The 22,205-nt window shown below is 32.9% G+C and overlaps 1 protein-coding gene across 1 annotated transcript in view; it reads left to right on the top strand.

The window, feature by feature from the left end:
- The window catches only part of LOC129229835 (probable serine/threonine-protein kinase nek3), a 124,121-nt gene that overhangs the window by 90,776 nt on the left and 11,140 nt on the right, over positions 1 to 22,205 (top strand). Inside the window, exons 2-6 of the mRNA XM_054864209.1 lie at positions 4,913 to 5,033; positions 10,858 to 11,009; positions 12,666 to 12,731; positions 18,013 to 18,132; positions 20,673 to 20,805. Of these exons, the coding sequence (XP_054720184.1) occupies positions 4,913 to 5,033; positions 10,858 to 11,009; positions 12,666 to 12,731; positions 18,013 to 18,132; positions 20,673 to 20,805 (592 nt within the window). The remainder of the gene's footprint in view (positions 1 to 4,912; positions 5,034 to 10,857; positions 11,010 to 12,665; positions 12,732 to 18,012; positions 18,133 to 20,672; positions 20,806 to 22,205) is intronic.

Here is a 22,205-nt window from a genome sequence, read left to right on the forward strand (position 1 = left end):
TTACTTTTTGCATTGAAAAAGGCGTTCCCTGTAACGCCGAAACACGTGTCTGCAATAATCTGCAATTTGTGCTTTTTTGACATTTAGTCTAGTTCATGAACGGTTTGAAAAAACAAAAAAAAAACATGTAATTTTGAAACACATACAGAAAGGTCGATTTTTGAGTGAAATTTTTTTCGCGAATACAATACTTCCCTTTTTATTAAAGGAAGTAAAAAGATCATTCGCAAACACGCAATGAAGGGTGAAGAGAGACGTACGAAGTGGGAAAAAATTACAATATTGTATCACGTTTGTTCATTTTCATTCACTATTTCATATCTGTTTATAAACAATTACTTGCATTTATGCATATGTACCCTAATTTTTAGCCTACTTTCCCAGTAAAAGTCAGAAAAAGAAGAAAAAAGCATGAAAGAAGGCTTAATGCATCTTAAAAATATCGCGAAAAACAAAAAAAAAAAGTCAAAAATAAATAACATAATTAAATAAATATCGAAAAATTAAAAATTGGAAAGTAGAGTATTGAGATGGGAAAAAATGTCTGTCGGTCTGTCTATCTCCCCCCCCCCCCCTAATAACTTTTGAATGAATAGTCCGATTCGAACAAACTTTTTTTTGTTCGAAAGATCTCGGCGAGGACACCTCATTCCCATATTTCACTTTTTGATTTGAACTATTTTTTGTTCAATTTTAGAACAGTTCAAAAAAACTTAACATTAGCGCCTACGGGGAAATTCAACTGAAAGTCATTGTAGATTCCGTACTTGAAGGCGGATTTACTTCAAACAAATTTTGTTGGAAATGGCTCATGACGACCAACTTCCGACTCCGAGAATTTTAGGGCACCTGACTCCGAGTCCGACTCCTGTGCCCGACAATTAATCGGACTCCGACTCCCCGACTTCGACTTTGACTTCGTAGCTTTGGCAAAAATTTATACACGGAGGACAGATGACTGACTCCGATTTTTGGATATTCGATTCCGACTCATTTATCCCAAAATGAGATTGACTCCGACTCCGCAGCTACGGTTTTAACTGTGAAATAATTATTGTTGATATGACTTGTTTTTATTTTCACGCTAAAGTTTTAATTTAGGTATTCAGTTTTCGGCGAATAAACTCGAAGTCATTTATGTTTCTACATAAAGATATGCGCAGACGATTTTTTTTTTTTTTTTTTGGACAATGAAAAGTATTTCTTTAAGTTGACATTTTATTATTCTTATTTATTTTGGTAAGTGCATTAATTCATTAAAAAAATTATTTTTGGCAACAGGGGAAAAAGAAACTATTTTTTTTATATGATGTATTTATTTTAATGAGCTTATTAATTTTAATTATTATTTTTCAGTTTTGAAAGCTGTTAAAGAATTTTTTTAATGGAAAAAAGTGTATTAGCTGCTTTGTTTAAAAGGTGCTGCTATTTTATTTGTTCGTTTATTTATTTATTTTTTTACGCATCTAATTTTTTTAGATGAGTGAGGAATATTTTATTCCTAGAAATTAGCTTAAAATATTTAAAAAATATGTTTGAAACAATTTGCGATTTTAGCTATTTTTGAGATTATTGATCAGGTACTAGAAAGTAGTATGGATATACGAGAAAGTAGACTCGTATAGCTCTAGACGGAACTTCTTGTTAAATTGTTACATTAATATGTGAACACTGAAAGCTTTTCCACCCTTTTTACTTTCTTTTGCTAAAAAGGAAGTATTGTATTCGCGAAAATAATTTCACTCAAAAATCGGGCTTAATTTCCATTTTACTCGCTTCCGAATAAATATTGAGTTTTTTTTCAACCCGACCACACGTGGATATATGCCTAAGAACGTTTAGACCCCCGAAATAACCATTTTGACGGTACCCGAGTTAATAACAACGAGTTTTCTCGTGACTTCTGTATGTACGTATGTATGCCGCATGACTCAAGAACGGTATGTCCTAGAAAGATGAAATTTGGTACGTAGACTCCTAGTGGGGTCTAGTTGTGCACCTCCCTTTTTGGTTGCATTCAGATGATCCAAAGGGGATCTTTCACGCCTTTGGGGGGGGGGGGAGAATCATTGTTAATTTCAATGCAAACTCAAGTGGTGTTATAATTTGTCAAACACTTGGCGATATATGGTCAAGCTTTTGGTCGCCAAGTTTTGTTGCCAACTTGGCGACAAATTTGACGTTTTTTTTTTTTTTTTTTCTAAATCTGGTTTTAATTTAGCCACAATAGGTGATATTTACAGAGTTAACCATTGAATCACAGTAAAATTGCCAATACTGGGAAAATTAATCTGTGTAAAGCTGTTTTTTTTCTTCGGTTCGCAACAAATTTGGGGTGAAAATGTTTAAAGTGTTTCTTTGCTTACTACAAGTCGAAGGCACTATTATCATTAAATTAGCGCAAAAGGAAATCATGTGATGCACACATCAGCTCGTTTCGGCATTGCTATAGAGTACGGCTAATGAAACATATCATTTGAATTGCACATTCATTTCACAAAAAGCATTAAAAAAAAATCGATTTTGTTCTCCCGCGCTATAAATTTTCTTCCCACCAAAAAAATTTATATATATATATATATATATATATATATATATATATATATATATATATATATATATATATATATAAGAATTTTAACCGAAAGATGAATTTTGTTCGCTTGTTTTTAAGTCAACTAAAACGTTTTTTTTAACTTCCTTTTACAAAAAAGGAAGTTTTGTATTCGCGAAAAAATATTCACTCAAAAATTGGCCTTAGATTCCATTTTGCTCACCCAAGAATGAATGTTGAGTTTTCTTTTTTTTTTTTTTTTGAGCAATCACGATTGCTTATTGTTCTCATTTGACCGTTTTTGGTGTCCGTGCCTTTTTCAACTTGGACCAGAAGCCACTGCAGCACCACCGCCCACCGTCCTCTGCTGGCGGCGCGGCGCGGCTGCTCCGGTTTTGAGCTATCCGATCTCCTGGTCGGAGGCGTCCATGTCCTACACACACGCGCGTTCACACACATACACGCATACACTCACACACGCCTACGTGCATACACACACAACTATGCACACGTAACCGCCCAGGAGGAGAGGCAGGCTTGGGGGGGGGGGGACAGGAGCCGTTTCTAGAAACAATAACTCCAATGAGTAGGGTTCTGTCTCAGTTCGTGATTGCGAAAAACATAATTTGAATTCAAAATTTTAGAATTCAAATTAATTTTTTCTTTCCTTTTTTTTTTTTTTTTTTTTCCGACTCGACCACACGTGGATATACGCCTAGGAACGTTAGAGACACCCGAAATATCCATTTTGACGACCTCCGAGTTAATTACAACGAATTTTCTCGTGACGTCCGTATATACGTATGTATGTACGTATGTGCCTCGCAGAACTCAAAATCCGTATGTCCTAGAAAGTTGAAATTTGGTACATAGACTCCTAGTGGGGTCTAGTTGTGCACCTTCCCTTTTGGTTGCATTCGGATGTTTCTAAGGGGGTCTTTTACACCTTTTTTTTGGGGGGGGGATCATTGTTAATTTCAATGCTAACTCAAGTGGTGTTGTAATTTAAAAAACACTTGGCGATGTATCGCCAAGTTTTGTCGCCAACTTGGCAAAAAAATTTGGCGATTTTTTTTTTTAATATTTAAATCTGGTTTTAATTTGGCCAGTGTAGGTGATATTTAAAGAGTTAAGCACGGAATCACATTAAAATTGCCAATGATGGGGAAATAAATGTGTGTGAAACGTTTTTTTGCTTCGGTTCGCAAGAAACTAGGGGTGAAAATATTTAGTGTTTCCTTGCTTTGCATCAGCTCGTTTCTTATGCATTTCTGCTGCGTTTTTACTCGCTAGTTTTAATTTTATTTAATGTTTTACATTTTCGGTTATTTCGTGTCACATTTCTTGTTACAGCATACAGTTGGCACTAAGTTCGTTCGAACCAAAGAGGTGTGCAGTGTCTGTGCACCTCACAGCGATTTTTTTTAAATTAATCAATTAGTTTGGAAATACAATTCGTCTAATTTCGAGCATGTGCAATGCTAGTTCAAATAAATGCATGATGTAGATAAAAATTAGTTTAATTACCACTTTTTTTTTTTTTTTAACAAGGAATGTTCATAACTTTGAGAAATATCAACTGAAAGTTGATTCATTTTGAGTAATTGTTTATAACTTTAATTCATGTATTCTTTAGTCATAACTTTAATTCATAGGTTTATTAATGTTTGGTTCTACTTTTAAATAGGTAATTCTTTTTTCTTTTTTTCTTAAAGAAACGTTTGTTTAATGTAAAAAAAGATACATTCCTTTAAAATTATTTTTAGAAATGTCTGTCTTAAAACAATTGCTTGCATGAACAATCGCATGCAACACTACGATGATATCGTTTCAGAAAGAGAAGGTGAACTTAAAATTGCTTTACCCGTATACAAATAATAAATGCAACATGTGGGTTTTTTATTTAGTTGTTTATTTATTGTTTTAGCACAAGTTGCTCAATGTACTGCATTGGACTTAGTGCACTTGTAGTAGTATAATGTCTATTTTTATTTTCATTACAGCTAGTCAATGATAAGCTATAATGACATTTTTAAATATTTTAACAGCAGTAAGAATTTTTTTTTAAATTGGAGAAAGAAAAGATATACCAGCTTGAAACAAAATGGTGGAGCTAAAATGGTACCTTTTGACTACTACCAAGTTATGTGTATGTGTGAGTGCGTGTAATATTTAGATTTAATTCAGTGTCTTAAAAAAGTAAGATAAAAGTTATGAGTTTTGTGAAATATCTTCTTTCTATATGCTTTAATTGACTGGGAATATGAAAAGTAATTTATGTTTTTGACTTATAAATTATTTAATAAGAAATTAACTATTGTATTCTCTTATTCTCATGTTCGTTTTTTCCCCTTCTAGGTGGCTGTTAAAACCATCAAGAAAGCTAAGGTTGAAACAGAGAAAGACCTTGTAAGAATACGTAGGGAAATTCAAATTATGTCATCGATACAACACCCTCATATAATCCATATTTATGAAGGTAATTGTTCGCCTCAGATTCTTGTTTCTCTATGAGGGTTTTTCTTTTTTCTTTTTATTTGATTTTACAAAAAAGGAAATATTGTATTCGCGAAAAAATTTTCACTTAAAAATCGGCCTTAATTTCCATTTTGCTCACCGCCGAATGAATGTTGAGTTTTTTTTTTCAATCATACCACAAGTGGATATATGCCTAGGAGCGTACAGACACCCGAAATATCCATTTTGACGATTCCCGAGTTAATTACGACGAGTTTTCTCGTGATGTCTGTATGTACGTATGTATGTATGTGTGCATGTATGTCGTATAACTCAAGAACGGAATGTCCTAGAAAGTTGAAATTTGGTACGTAGACTCCTAGTGGGGTCTAGTTGTGCACCTCCCTTTTTGGTTGCATTCAGATGCTCCAAAGGGGGTCTTTTGCCCTTTTTTGAGGGGAAATCGTTGTTAATTTCGATGTAAACTCAAGTGGTGTTATAATTTGGATGACACTTGGCGATATATCGCCAGTCTTTTGATCGCCAAGTTTTGTCGCCAACTTGGCGACAAATTTGGCGTTTTTTTTTATCTGGTTTCAATTTGGCCACTGTTGTTGATATTTAGAGAGTAAACCATTGAATCACATTAAAACTGCCAATAATGAGAAAATGACATTACATAAATTCTAGTTAAAGGAAGTCATGTGACACACACATCAGATCGTTTTTTTTTTCCATTTGGAAAAGAAAATGATAAAACTTCTAAGACAACCACCTCTAGGTTTTATCAAAAATGGCTATTTCTCTTTCAGGGTGACTATCTATACAGAGATTTCACTGAAATGGTAATGAATGCGAAAATGCTAATTTAATGAAATTATTTGATTTCTTAAGGGTGCGAATGCAGTAAAACCTCGTTATAAGGTCACTCAATGAGAGACTATTTAAGTTGACTTTATAAACTGTGGAATCAAAAACTGTAAGAGCGCTTATTTTCGCGAATTTTTAATTTTCACGAGCCCATCGCAATCGCGAAAGTTTAAACCTGGCGAAATAGTTTTTTACATTTATTTTTATTTTATTTTATTTATTTATTATTTATTTATTTATTTATTTTTGTTCATTTAAAATTTGCGAAAATTTCAGCTCGTAAGGTTGAATTATATGATAAAATCTAATTCTGTGCCTGAAAATAGCGGTCAACTTAGACAGGTGGTCAACTTACAAGGGTGATCAACTTTACAGGTTTTACTGTATTTGAGAGGATGATGTGCGCATTCCCCCGTTCCCCCATAAGCCCCTATAAATCGTTATGAACGGGATGTAGAAATACAAAATTTTAGGCTGTTCTATGAACTTAAAGGTTCTAATATTTGAGTAGACATTTCAATATTTTTCCTGGGCGCCATTAGCCAAAACAGATGGATCAGAGATTTCATGACAAAAATGCAAATAGTACTAGATCTCACAGCAAATTTCTATCCCCGTCTGACTTTTAAACAAAGCACAATTTTGATTCATAATTATTATCAGAGGAACGCGTTTCTGCCGTTTTGCCTAAGGCCCCTATATATACGAGCCGGCGCATCAGCTTAAGATCAGCCTTTTTGGATCATAGCGCGAGTTTGATTGGTTGTCTTTTCTGGCGATTGTTCGCGTTTGGTGATTGTTCAATGCGAGCGATTATTAGCAGCACGTGAATTATTTATTAAATAAAGTATTTTCGGCAAATTTGGCGAAACCCGAAACTGTGCTGTGGTAACCCAAGCAGTGTAACAATGAAAAATCCGATCCAAAATGGCTAAACTTAAGCTGATGCGTCGGCCTAGTTTTTGCCCATCAAAATATGACGAGAAGTAGGCGACCACGCTCCACCATCTTGAATTTTAGAATCTTTTTTTTTTCCGTTTCATATCTCAGAAGCTATTTTATATACTTGCGAGTCAAATCATTAATTGATGTATTAAAGAGCATAAAATTACCGTTAAATGCTTTTTTTACATTTCATTGTAGCTGTAAGAGGTGTAGAGATTTAATAGTTTTTGAAATGACTTTTCTTCACCTTGTTTCATTTTTGGAACTTTGTTAAAGGCCTACAAATCACTTTTTTTTTTAGTTTGAACTGTGGTTCGAAATTTAAACTTAAAAATTAAATATCTTCTCACCTCTTACAGCTGAAATTAAAACAAAAAGACCTTTTTGAAAGGTAATTTTATTCCGTTTAATTTACCAATGAATGATTTGGCTCGCAACTAAATAGTTTTTGAGTTTTAAAACGACAACTGAAAACGCGACTTCCACTCTACTTGCGGCCATATTTAAATAGGCAACCCAGCAGAAACTTATTCTTCAATCATAATTATGAATAAACATGTTTTTTGTTTAAAAAGGAGACGGGGGGAGGAGGGAGGGGTGTAGAAATTTGCAGTGGGATCCTAGGGTGAAAAAAATTGCAAAGAAAATTGAACTTTACAATAAAAGCTCATTACTTTAGATGTTACACTGAGGTAACAATCATAGAGGGAACCAGTCTTGCATAATATAGACGAACGCGCGAACGGCGTTTGCAGAAAATTTTTGGGTCTGCAGAAATTGTTTTCAAACTGCTAACGTTAATGAAAAAATGATAATTCTTTCAAAAATAATTTTTTTAAAAATCCCAGTTCATTGCTGTTAAAGCATTTCTCCAAAAGTCTTTTAAAGCACGTATGAAAAAAATTAATAGTTTTGGCAGTTTTCTTCAGTTGGTAAAAAATAAGAAATAACTATATGTTATTATAAAAAAAATGATTTAAAGCACTTTTTTTTGTCTCTTTCATATTTGAATATAAATTTAATTCTTTATTCACAAGTGTGAATTAGGCAAAATAATTATTTTCAGAAAATTTTCCAGTTACGATTTGTGTTTGCAGAAAGCTTTTCATTTTATCTAAGTCTGGAGGGAACATAAAAGGGAAACCCCAAAACAGAGCCATTACTATCCAAAGAAGCTTCAACACAAATAAAAAAGTTGTAAATACTTTTCTTACTTAATTATCAAGGGCTGGTGAAGAGCTTGACATATCTCATTCAAATACAAACTTATGAAATAAATAAATTTATCAATTGACTTTCAGTGAAAGTTAAGCTCATTTTGTGACACATGTTCTTGGAGAAAAAAGTTAATAAATCCCCCATTCTCTTCTCAGAACCTTCTCCTGTTTACATTTTATGATGTTTAGTAAAAATCAAAGTTTATAAATCAGTGGGGGGGGGGGGGGATTAAGTTTCTTTTAAGTTTCAATTTTTGGATTTTTTGCAAATTTTAAAATTTGCAACTTTTAAAAGTTCTTGTTGTGATACGCGGGGGGGGGGGGGTCATTTTAGAAATCAGTGAGGAAAAACAATGCACCAGAATCAAATGTTAAAATCTAAATTACATGGCTCAACCCAAATTTTGCAAGTTGATGTATTTTATAGTATCTGCATCTGTGTGTGAGAGCTTTTTTTGTACTTCCTTTTACAAAAAAAGGAAGTATTGTGTTCGCGAAAAAAATTTCACTCAAAAATCGACCTTAATTTCCATTTTACTCACCCCCGAATGAATGTAGAGTTTTTCTTTTCTACTTGACCATACGTGGATAAGTGCCTAAGAACGTATAGACACGCGAAATATCCGTTTTAACGATTCTTGAGTTAATTACAACGAGTTTTCTCGTGATGACTGTATGTACGTACTAGCAAAAATACCCGGCGTTGCCTGGGTCAGTAATAATTATTAGAAAAAATCGTTACTTGCTTTTGTTTTCTGTTTTAAGTGAAAGAATTTAAAACACATCTTTTTTGACGTGATTAAAAATCGAGTTTCTTCCTTACCCATAAAACTAAAATAGCAATAAGTATAAAGAACAAAGTAGTATTGATTTAGAACCGAAAGCACTATATTTAAGCATATACAAATTTTAAAAACATGAAATTAATCTTCTCATGTTTAAAAAGATTAATCTGTTGATACTTTTTTTTAACATGGAGTCTAAAACCTTCTCTGTATGGCTAATGAAGTACGAAGTGATTAAAAAAAGTAGCTGCGCTCGTAATCCCCTTATACTTGCTTTAGTTATTTCGGGAAATTTCAATCATTGTGGCTCTTGGTGCGATTTTACCGAATTTGCGAAAGTCGTTTCGGGGTACCTTCGATGATGCTCCCCCATTCTTTCCTTACTTTGTAAAACGATATGATATTAATTTTCGTTACAGAGATATCGTCGCCAGATGCTGAGATATTTTTGGTCACCATAAAATGGCGCTAAACAGTTTCATCCGAAATGTTACCAAAATAAGTAATACAATTTGGTGATTGTTTGAAATTGTGCAAAAAGGAAAATTAATGGAAGTTTTTGTGCTGTTTATGGATTTGCCTAATTTAGTTGCTGGATTATTTAACGCAGTAAAAAAAAGTCTTTTGAAAATTCTTTGATTGGCGATATTTTGTTTACATGGTGAAAGCTGAGAAACATTATGACGTAGTCTTCGGCTTCAAAAACAGCAACGTTGAAAAAACTGCCAAATGCATCAGCTACGGAAATCTTTCTGCAAAAATTTTGGCGATCTGCTGGTTGTTTGGATAATGAGTAAGTGTTCAATCAGCATAAATAATAATAAAAACCATTAATTACATTAAAGTTCCGTTTAAATGGAAAATCATCAGCCAAATCATGTATTATTTGCCAATCTTGTGCAAAAATCTTACTTCAAGATTTGACTTGAGAAAAGCCTTGAACAATCACAAAAAGCAAAGAAAGTCAACAATACAAAAATTGTCGCTATCGACAGGGAGTTGAGATGATACACTAAATACTGTATTGAGTTGAGGAAAGCCTTCGAACATGGATCTAAAAAGCTCATAACTCGTTTTTTATTCTACTTAGAAATTTCGAACAGGTGCCATCTTCAGCAGAAAAATCAGAGCTTTCGATGGACATATAATGTAAATATGTGCAAGTATTTTTTCATCCCAATATTAGAGAATTTATACAAAAATTGTGTTTTATTGCCCCCCTAAGGGGGTTTTGCCCCCCATAACGGGACGAAAACTACCCTATGTGTTATTCTGATGCATAAGCTATATTATTGTAAAGTTTCATCAAAATCCGTTCAGTAGTTTTTGCGTGAAAGAGTAACAAACATCCATACATCCATACATCCATACAGACAAACTTTCGAATATATAATATTAGTAAGATGTATGTTTGTGCGGATATGCGTATGTATGTCGCATAACTCAAGAACGGTATGTCCTAGAATGTTGAAATTTGGTACCTAGACTCCTAGTGGTGTCTAGTTGTGCACCTCCCCCCCCCCTGGTTGCATTCGGGTGTTTCTAAAGGGGTCTTTTGACCCATTTTGGGAGGAAATCATTGTTAATTTCGATGTAAACTCAAGTGGTCTTATAATTTGGCGGACACTTGGCGATATATCGCCAATCTTTTGGTCGCCAAGTTTTGTAGCCAGCTTGGCGACAAATTTGGCGGTGTTTTTTTTTTTTTTTAATTTGTTTTAATTTGGCCAATGTTGGTGATATTTAGAGAGTAAACAATTATTAAATCTCATAAAAAATGCCAGTAATGTGGAAATGACAGTAAATTGAAGTAAAAGGAAGTCATGTGATGAGGAAAAGGAAGTGAAAAGGAAGTCATCAGCTCGATTTTCCTAATTGAAAGTATGCAATCTCAATATATTCCATGTATTATTTTCTCCTCATTTCACCTGTAATTTTACTCTGCAATTAGTTCTATTTCTACTGCCTCTATATGTCTAAAGATTCGTATTTACTTTGTAAATAAATGGCTATTATTTTTCTTTTCTAGTATTTGAAAATAAAGATAAAATAGTTCTAGTGATGCAATATGCCAGAGGTGGTGAATTGTTCAATTATTTAATGGAGAAAAAAGTGTTATCTGACCTGGAAGCTCGAAGAATATTTCGCCAAATTGCTGCAGCTATTTATTATTGCCATAAAGTAATTTCATTTTGTTTAACTTTCATAATTTTTTCTTAAAACTCTTTACATTTATCTTGTTTTGTCAAATATTATGTACTTGTAATTGTAATATAACTGTATTATTGAAGTTTACAAATGAGCCAAAAATTTTATATTGGGTGATGCTGTTGTTTTGTATTTTCAGAGAATTCCATTTTTTCATTGTCAATTAGGCAAAATGCTACTGCCCCCCCCCCCCCTCCCCTAAACAATTGTTGCAATTCAGCAAAACTTTTTGTGCTAGTCTTGTTATTATGTTTTTAAAGTTTTTCTCTTAAAATTATGAAGAAAAAAGTTTTAATTACATCCCAAATGTTCAGATGCAAATTTTAACATTAAAATGGCACAAACCCATTCCTTTATTCTATTATTTCATCTGTGATACCTGAAATCTATAAATCTATAATTTTGACACCAAAATTTATTAAACTAATTTGCATTATACTCTTCTACACCATCATTTTAAACTTTGAATTTCAATAAAAAAAAGTAACTTATAATTTATATTCATCATTGTTTTTTTTTTCATTTCAATTACAGGATAATATACATATAGCATTTGATAGGTAATAGATGCATATAATTTACACACCTAATGAAAAAGTTATCTGTATTTTATGGTGATTAGTTATCAGAGAAGTTTTTTTATTGGAAGTATTCTTTAATAGCAGAGAAAAAGGATATTTTAGTAACTTTAGAATGTTATGTTACATACACCTAGCATCTTTTCATGGTATTAAAACTCAGCTAATACTATTGCATAATGCATTGTAGAACACAGGTTATGGTATGAAAACAGGATATGGCCTTTTACTGCCCTAATATTTTCCTATTATTTTCCCCTTTTTATATTTAGATTTCAATTCTCATTTTTTAATTTTAAAGAGTAATCAAGTGGAATAGTTTTCAGTATGTTTTTTTTTTTTTTAGTTTCGCCTTTAATATTTTGTGCTGATTTTTGTCAACCAATTCAAATCAAACATTAGTTTTTTGGCAAAAAAAACTAAACTTACTTTTTTTAAAATCCCTTACTTCAGGGTAAAAAATATCAAAAACCTCGTATAAATCAACCTACAACTTTCAGAAAAAAAAATTGGGAAAATTTTAATACATTTTTTTTTAAATATTTTTTTTTAAAGAAAATGATTCGAATTACATGTTTTTTATACTTTAGTACAAAAAAGTTTTGCTTTTTGCAGTAACGGTTTTCATACAAGGTTTAGTTTTTACTATTACGACTAAGTGGGGCTTTTATTTTGAGTTACCATTAATAAAACATTGCTTTTTAAGTGACTTTATTCAGTTAATTTACTTGATGATTAGTCAGTCTCATTACATTAATTTCTGAAGTCGAAGTGTTACATTCATTTATGAACGCAGCACTTTGTTGCCAAAATATACTACGTTCAGAGCTAAAGTGGACCAAGTTGAAACCAATTTGATCCACTTTAGCACTGAATAAATACTTCATATAATGTCGAACCAATTATTTGTATTTAAAACAATTTTAGTGATTTATTGTCAAAATAGTTTTTGAGTTTAATCAGTATGGGCTTTAGTTAAGGCGTTAAAGTAATTTATGCTTTTTTTTAAAATAAAAGCTCAGTTTTTATGTTAATTATTTTTTAATTGCAGAATAAAATTTGTCATCGGGATCTAAAGTTAGAAAATGTGTTGCTGGATGAAAAAGGAAATGCCAAGGTTTGTATCAGTTTAATAAATTGTCAAAATCTATACTTTCAAAATGAAAATTCCTTTTTCTTTTCACATTATAAACTGTTTTGTAGTGCAATGACAGAATAACAATTACTTTTTTCCATTATAAACAAGTTTTGTATTAACCTATTTCAATATAATGCTGAAAATATGAAATGATGGTATCGCCGTTTATTTTGCAATGCAAAAGAAACTTTTTTTTTTTTAAATTATAATAAAAAAATGAGAAACTAGGAAATAAAGTTTTACAGTGATTGAGTTAGTTTACAGTAGTAAAAGATAAGTAATACAGGGTGTGGCATGGGTGCAAGACCTTCCTTCTCGGGACGGATTTCCGTCTTGACGAAAATTCCAAGACGGAGGACAGGACGGAAAGAAATTCAGTGACTTCCCTGCAGTTTTTACTTCAAAAATAAGAAAAATGTGTTTGAAAATATGTTTTAATCATGATACCGTTCTATAACCACGAATTTACATCAACATTCTCTCGATTTTCCGCCATGGGCTTGTTTTGTTTGCCATGTGCTTTTCGAGATGTGACTTTTAGACTTGTGCTGTTAAACTTTTTTTAGGTTGTTACTACAAACTCACTGCATTGCAGACTAGAGCACGCCCGTGCTGGCTCACCTAATGGGCTGGGACGCCCATTCCCACTGGCGCCCCTGATTTTTCCAGGGAGGGGCAATTGCCCCCCCCCCCCTTTGAATCCGTGCCTGCACACACACACACACAAAAAGCTTGACTACTGCACTAAAACTAAACTGCACTAAAATTAAAGTTCAAAGTTCAGATTCCAAAACTGGCATAGTAAAATTTAGCAACATTTATAATGTAGAATTTTTGTTAAGCGCGCATGCGGGGGGGGGGGGGGATCAAAATATTTTCCGTCTTGAACACAACACCAAACTTGCACCCATAGGGTGCGGCATCATAATTTGCAGATTTAAATTAAGCTCTAGGTAGTGAGATTTGTCAATTACAGCCAGGGCCGTCCCAAAGGGGGGGCGAGCGGGGCAATTGCCCCGGGTGCCACGAAATGAGGGGGCGCCGCAAGGCGCCCCTCGTTTCGACGGAACACGACGACACTCACACGAAATGATTGTATAAAATTAGGGGCGCCTTGCGGTGCCCTCTCATTTTAGGTATCATAGACACACAAAATAGAAAATCAATGCAATGATTCTCTTGTTTGTCCTATGGCATGAAAATATTCCTGTCTCTCAGTCTCCAAAACATTCCGTTTCCTTTGTATCATTGAAACAGATACAATTTCTGAGAATATATCTGTTTAGAATCAAACTAAATGCACTTCTCCTTTGTCTAGTTCTCATCAGATTTGCTTGAGTTCTGCCCCTGCATGCAGTGACGTAACCAGAAAATTTTTTTAAGGGTACACATTTAAAAAAAAAATGATCGGATAGGAAAAAAGGTCAAAAGGTGTCCGGTTAAAATTTTGAAACTTTTAGTTTTAAAAACGCAATTTAAGCCTTAAAACACGATTATAGGCCGTGTTTATTGAGGTTAGGGTAAGAGTGGGAGCTCAGACAGCTTCTCTTTATCAATATGTAAAAAAAGTCATGTATGTATTATGCACTGGTGTTATAATTAACTTGATTTTTCGGTGTGTATAGGGGGGGGGGACGCCAGGAAACTTTCGCCCCGGGCGCCGTCAGCTCTTCGGACGGCCCTGATTACAGCAGACGTTCCCATTTCACTGTGATACTCGAGATTCTTTCACCTTCCCATTTTGCGCTGAGAGTGCATTGGATAAAGAACCACTCCTTGTTTGCTATAGACTTGCTTCGAGGATACAGACTAGCATTTTAGGGCCATTCTTTCTGAAGTTTTGGGTATGAAACATTTCCGACACTGTTCGATTTTCAATAAAAAGTACCAAATCTGGGAGGAATAAGGCACCTAGTATGGCACAATGTTTTAAAATTAACATCAGAAGCAATGAAAGGAATTATTGTGTTAAATATTTACTCAAACAGATAATTAATAAATCAAAAAGATTACGAAAAACACTTATACTTTCTTCATAAAGTACGTAGGTTGTTCAATGAGTAATAAGACTAATTTTACGGCTGCAAAACCACTCATCGTAATGTTAATTTCTTTGCCATGAAAAATGTCTGTTGTCTGTATTAACAAAAGTTACCGACAGTTGGCGCATACAGACTTAGATTCCTGAGTATCATGTGATTGAATTGAAGCAAGGGATGGCGGGTGCCTACAAGAAATAAGACTTATTTTACTGCCATGAAACCATCATTGGAATGTTAATTTCTGTAGCATGAAAAATGTCTGCTGTCTGTATTAACAAAAGCTACGGATAGTTGGCGCTTACAGACTCATCTTCCTGAGTATCAAGTGATTGAATTGAAGCAAGGGGTGGCGGGCGCCTACAAGAAATAAACTTATTTTAATGCCGCCAAACCATCATCGGAATGTTAATTTCTGTAGCATGAAAAATGTCTGCTGTCTATATTAACAAAAGCTACCGATAGGTGTCGTATACAGACTCATGTTCCTGAGTATCGAGTGATTGAACTGAAGACTGTTGATGACCACCTAAAAGACATAGACAAATGTCAAAACGGAAGCATCATTGGAGCAAAGTTATGCGGTTCAAGTTTGTTTTAGTCTGTAAAATTCAGCATTGGACATCTTTGATATGACATGTGAAGTTTTCATCGATGAAACAATGTTTAGAGTCGGTCCTTTTTGCTGGCATAAAGCTTTTAAGGAAGGCAAGCAAAATGTGGAAGATATTGAACGTGGTGGCCAACCTTCACAGAGACAATGATTAACACTGCTGCTGTTATCATCAAGGGTAATCACATAATTATTTTACATCAGTGATTTTTGGCTGTTTCCTTTACTTAAGAAACCATTACGAGGCAAACATTTTGAAAGCAACAAAGCATGTCTAAACTCTGCGGAGGCAGTTTTGAACAAGCTCTCACAAATTTAATGTTCACAAGTTTTTAAGAAGTATACAGAACGTCGGAATAAATGCATTTAGTCCCAAAGAAGTTATTCTTCAAAAAACCATGTAAATTAGGACGATCAAAGTTATTCTGTATTTTTTATAAATTTAGTCTTATTACTTATTCAACAGCCCTTGTATTTGAACACAATACAAATACAAATACAAAAGTGACGACCAGCAACAGGCTCTGGGCCCAGCTAGACTGGTCCTAGTCAATTTACAATCCCCAGTGAATATCAATGGCCCTCTTAAAACTGTCTACTCCTTTGCTCATTACCACCTCTTCCGGTAAGCTGTTCCAAGGTTCCACTACCCTGCTAAAATAATATTTTTTCCTAATATCCATGTTAGCCTGAGATTTAAATAGCTTAAAACAATGACCCCTTGTCCTGTTTTCAGTGCTAAACTTTAGCCCCGTAACATCTTTCACTTTAATAAATTTAAACAGCTGAATCATGTCCCCTCGGTCTCTTCTTTGCTCAAGACTGTACATTTTTAGCCTTCTAAGCCTTTAATCATAATCTAAGTGGGAAAGTCCACTTATTAGCCTTGTAGCCCGCCTTTGAACCCTTTCCAATACATTAATGTCTTTCTTAAGATAAGGAGACCAAAACTGAACAGCATACTCCAAATGGGGTCTTACCAAACTTCTATATAAGGGCAGAAGAACTTCTTTAGATTTATTTGAAATAGATCTATTGATAAACCCAAGCATCTTATTGGCTTTGTTGCTAGCAATGCTGCACTGTTGGCTAAACTTTAAATCCAGACTTATTAGGACCCCCAGATCAGTAACTTTGTCTGCCTGACTAATGACTGAACCTTGCAAATAATAACTTGTACACTTATTTCCATGCCCTAAATGTAGCACTTGACATTTCCCAACATTAACAGCCATACCCCATTTATCAGCCCACTCTGTAATATGATCTAGATCCTCTTGCAGCTGATTTGCTTGTTCTTCATTTTCTACAGTCCCCATAACTTTGACATCATCAGCAAAACAATAATCTATTTTTATGATATTCCACATCCATCCATCTCGTATGCAATTGTTAAATTATGATCATATATAACTAACAGTACCCGCTCAGCGATGCCTGTGATAAAAATTTAAAGAAAATCCCTTGAATTAAAGAAAAACAAATTACATCAAATTTAGATTTGCAGTAACTTTCAAATGTAAAAGACTCCATAATTCATCTCCAAATTCACCAAGCGCCTTTCTAATTAAAAAGAAAATCAATTAACATACGCACAATGAACTTAAAATAAAGTAATAACAGTAAAATATTCATAAGCAACAAAGGCAACTTCCTCCATAATGTTTAAAAAGAAAGTAATTGAAAGATTGTCTGGAAAATGGACCTAGTGTTATAGTTGAAAATTGTCTGGAAAGTGCATATAGTGTTATAGCAATTTCTCGAAAGAGAAGCGTTGAAAATTGGCTCAATTAGAATCGCTTATATCTCCTGTTCTAATTAATTGAGAAAAATGGAACAAACATTATCTTGTTTGGGAAGGAAAACCCTTTCCAACGATATATAATGTTTGGGGGTGGGGGGGATTTTTCACCCCCTAATTAGACGAAATTTAGCTTAATTAGTTAATTAGAAAAGAACTAATTCGAAATTTAGAATTTCGGCTTCGACATGCACGGGCCTGGGTTATGTTCAAATTTTTGTGCCAAGTTTCAGGGCTGTAGGTGCTATGGGATCTTTTGGCCATCGGGTACAAACAAAGAAACAAAGAAACACCGTCACCTTTATATATATAGATAATGATAGATGGATAATATTGTTGACAGTTTAGGGGGGTCATTCTTCCTGTTGGCTTGTACTTTCCACTTGGCCTTGAGTTTATTTTTCATACAGCTAACTGAAATTTCTGATATATACTGATCTTCCAAGAACCATTGCTCAATTGAAGCAGAATGTTTGCCAAGCAATAGCAATCATACCCATTGTTATGCTTGAAAGAATCAACTTAAATTTCAGCATTAGGGTAAATGAGTGTGTTGTGCATCGTCAATAGAGGCGGCACTTGCTGATGTAATATTTGAAATAGCGTAAGCATAAATTTTCAATTATGTAAAATGCGGGGATTATAAAATAGAGCTGCACTTATACTATTTTATGTTTTACTGACCCCTCAAATGAGTAAATTATATTGCTGCAATTTATGTCCTAGTCTTTATTTCTAAAGCTTTAAAGCTTTGTGTTATTCTTTTTCTTGATTTTTCCAATACATGTACTTGTTTTTATAATCTAGATTGTCGATTTCGGACTATCTAATGTCTTTGATGAGAAGCATTTATTGGATACTTATTGTGGAAGTCCTTTGTATGCATCGCCAGAAATTGTGAAAGGTGTACCTTATTATGGACCGGAGGTAAGTTATTGTTTATCTCTGCTAATCTAAATGCTGTGACATTTATCAAGTACTAAAGTTACATATTTTAGCCTTCTAATAGCATTAATTTGGTATTTTTAGAAATCTTTTAAGGCTCACAGAAGCATTGATATCCAAATAGTTTTTACCAAACTCATCAAAATGTTTGTTACTTATGAAAGTCACAAAACTTGACTTTTCAAGCCATTGAAAATATATAGAATTTTCTAAATGTGACAAGAAAAACAAAAACATTAAAATTATAATTGCGTGATTTATTTATTTGTTTATTATAATTGATATGTGTCTTTGGAATTAATCGGGGTATAATTTGTTTTAAATTTCTGCATCAGTTCATATAATAAATTACAAATACTAGTAACTGTAGTCAGTTTTCTACTAATGTTCTACTAACTGTAGTCAGTTTTTTAACAACGTTATGACTTGGCTAAGATTTTAACCTAGGGATACATGGCACAAAGCTTTGTGCTCAGGGCTGACGAGACGCCGTGTCAGCCTAGTCAGAAACTGGGGGCCTGGCTTAAAATCGGAGTTGTATAAAATTAATAAATTTTATTACAGGTAATAAACTGACAAGGGCTGCCTTGGCTCTCGGTGGCCCAGTTTGTGCTTTACTGCTTATGTCAGTAAGAGGCTGTTACATCGCTTAGTATTAATAGTCGATTCTTAAACAGGGTGGCGACAGATCAGGGAAATCAGGGAGATCAGGGAAAAATCAGGGAACTTTATTAATCAGGGAAAAGTCAGGGAAATGTCAGGGAATTTTGAAAAAATAACAAAAAATCAGGGAAAATTGATTTTATGAAGGAAAAAAAATTTTTTTTGCTTTACAAAATTAAGTATTTTAATTCCCTACGCATTTTCCGCCAATTATCTGCTCAAAAAAAAGTAAAATTAATGAGGTGTGATTATACACTGCCGCATATTTGTGCATTTTTTTCCTCAACGTCAAAGTATTGAATCTTACTTATTCCCCACAGGATGAACTTCCTAAGATTGTTTCTGTGTCTGTTAGGTTGTTTATTTTACCTAGCTTAAAATTTCCTTTTACGCTTTCAATGCTACGTAAAATAAACAACCATACAGGCAAAGAGGAAGCCTTCATTAATGCCTTAGCTCCTTTGCCTTTATTCCATTGTCTCGAAGTAATTAGCATACTGTAATCAGAATTTCAAGAAGAAATCTTTGGTTTTTGAATTAATACAATAAAAGCTTAAAAATTATTACTTCTTCCTGTTTTTAATTTGATTGATAAAATTGAACTTTCAATAAAAAAAAAACTTTGTTTTTTGCCGTTATATTATTTGTTATCACCGCAGATTATAAAGGTTTTCTTTTCTTCGGACTTAAGTGATTCTTTTATTTTATAACCAAGTTGTATTCTTCTTTTATATATTTTGAAATTAACTAATTGCTTTTCTATTTCTTTTTTTCCCCCTTGCATTTCAAAGTTGTTTGTTACAAAAGCGATGTAAGATTTTTTTTTTCATTACATACTGAAATCATTTGAAATAGAGTTAACTAAGTAACTTAAGTAAATATCTTTATTTTTTTACTGTTAAAATGCTGTATTCATTCATTAAAATCTATGTTCTTGATTAGTGAAAAGCTCCATATGAATGAATGTCAAATGGTTTCATCTGTTTTGCATAAATATGTCAATTAGTTATATAAGAATAACTACATTACTTCTATTATTTCACTATTGCTTGTTATTCTTGCAACAATTGTTATACTGTTTGAAAATTTATTTCAAAATAATTTCAATTACTTTTTAGTTCTATCATAAATACACATATGTTTTTAAGAGTGATTTTAATAGTTTCTTAAAATTCTTATGCTAAGTGGTTTCTGGAAGTAAAGTTTTTTTTTAAATTCTCTATAATCTTTCCATTGTAGAAAAATTTAATATACTATTTTGTAATTTTTTTTCCCCCAAAAAAATGACTTGATATGTTTTTTTTTAACCATTTTATTAAAAAAGTAGCACAACTTAAAACGTTTAAAATACTGCATTTTATACAAACATACTATGGATTTCAAGTAGGGCAAAGAAAGAAAACCGTTATCATTGGTAACGTAAATCAGAGAAATTTGGTGAACTTAATCAGGGAAATCAGGGAAAAGTCAGGGAACTTTTTTTCACAGTTCCTGTCGCCACCCTGTTAAAACATACATTTAGTATTTTCATTTTATAGGAAACTTCTTTTGACTATCAAAAAGTGTTTTTTTAAATAAAACCATTGTTAAACACATTATCATAAAAATACACACATTTTAGATGTACTTAAATCCGGTACTGGGCTTGTATTTTTTTATAATTAATAAAGCAATGAATATTTCTTTTGTTCTTTGATAAAAGCTAAGCAATGTCATATTTTCCATGCCTTTTAAATGATGCAGAACAAAATGTTTTAAAATAATGTAGTTGAAATTCAAGTTTGATATTTTTAATGATCATTATTTGCTAAATTTAGTATATATTTATTATCTTCTAATAAATCATTATTTTTTGCCAGGTTGATTGTTGGAGTATGGGTGTTGTGCTTTATACTTTGGTGTATGGTGCTATGCCTTTTGATGGAAGTGATTTCGGAAAACTTGTCTCTCAGATACATGAAGCAAATTATTTTGAGCCAAAAAAGAAATCAAGTGAGAATTTCTAAAATATGTGTTTATTACATACATAACTATCGGCGCACAAACTTCAAAAACATTACTGATATATGTTTTACAGTTTCAAGGAAACACATGTTTGTAATAGATTGATAATTTTTTCATTTATTGTTATTGAAATTCTTTTACCCCCTTATAAACTACTGGTAAGTTAGAATGTTACATAATGAAAAGTAATAGATATCAAAATCATTTTTTACCCTGGTGACATAAGTTGAAACAATTTGAGTGTGAAGGTCAAAACTGGGAAAATGTTTTAGTCACAAGTGGCCAGTAGTTACAATTTCATTAGTAGCCTTTTTTTTTAAACTTAAAGTATTCAATTAGTTTTTTTTTTTTTTTTTTTTTTTGAAATTACTACCCTTATATATATTAAAACAAGTAATGTTGCAAATAATTCTATAAAAACTCCATCTTGAATTTGATGAAAACGAATTTACATATTACTTAATGCTTTTTGTATGCAAGGTCACTCTTTTTTTTAATCATCTAGCGATTAAAAGATGATTTTTTAATCAGCAGTTTTTTCATTTATTCATCTTGGGAGCAGGTAAATGCAATCTGTAACTTATTTAAATATGTAGTCTTATTTAAAAGAACAATATTCAGAGGCAGATTTGTTTATAGTGCCATGGGCACTGCAGATAGTGCTGCTTTACATATTCGCAACCTTTTTCTAACCTGTCGCTCCCTAGCCCCAAATAGGCTTTTTCCATTTTCTTTGGTTATCATTTTATAACTAAAAATCATGGCTCCTGCATAGGAGAGGTTGCAGGGGGTACAGCAGTAATGGACCTTCCGATGAAGAAAGAGCCTGGGATATAAAAAAAAAGACCTTGAAACTTGGTTTTGTTTGTACTATCTTTTATTAAATAAAAAATGATCAAATAAGCATTTTCCACAATATGATAAAATTGAAAAACCAACATAAATAAAGCATAAATTCTCAAGAAGAAAATTTTTTCTTGTACAAATTCTCAAGCAATGAAGATTCAATCTTTTATTGCTTGAAATTAAAAGGGGGCACGTGGGATGATTTGGCAAGGAGGCTCTGTAAAAAGTTTGTCGGATCCGCTAAAATTACATAAATAATAAATACTTTAGAAACATTCGATTCAACATTCATTTTATTATTTTGTTTGTGTGTGCCTAATTGAAATAGCTTTTTACTCATAAATATGTTAAAATCTCTAAGCATGTAATTTCATACAGTAGAATACCTTTATAACACCGACCTATATAACGCAATTCTCTATAAACTGCACAACTTTTCAGAAGTAAACTATAGGTTTCGAAGTTTAAAAAATCCCTCTGCTTTGCTTTGCAAACATACAAATTGTTAGGCAAATTAAATTTTGAAACAGTTTTCCATCTTT

This window comes from Uloborus diversus, chromosome 9 (genome assembly GCF_026930045.1).
Source record: "Uloborus diversus isolate 005 chromosome 9, Udiv.v.3.1, whole genome shotgun sequence".
NCBI lineage: Eukaryota > Metazoa > Arthropoda > Arachnida > Araneae > Uloboridae > Uloborus > Uloborus diversus.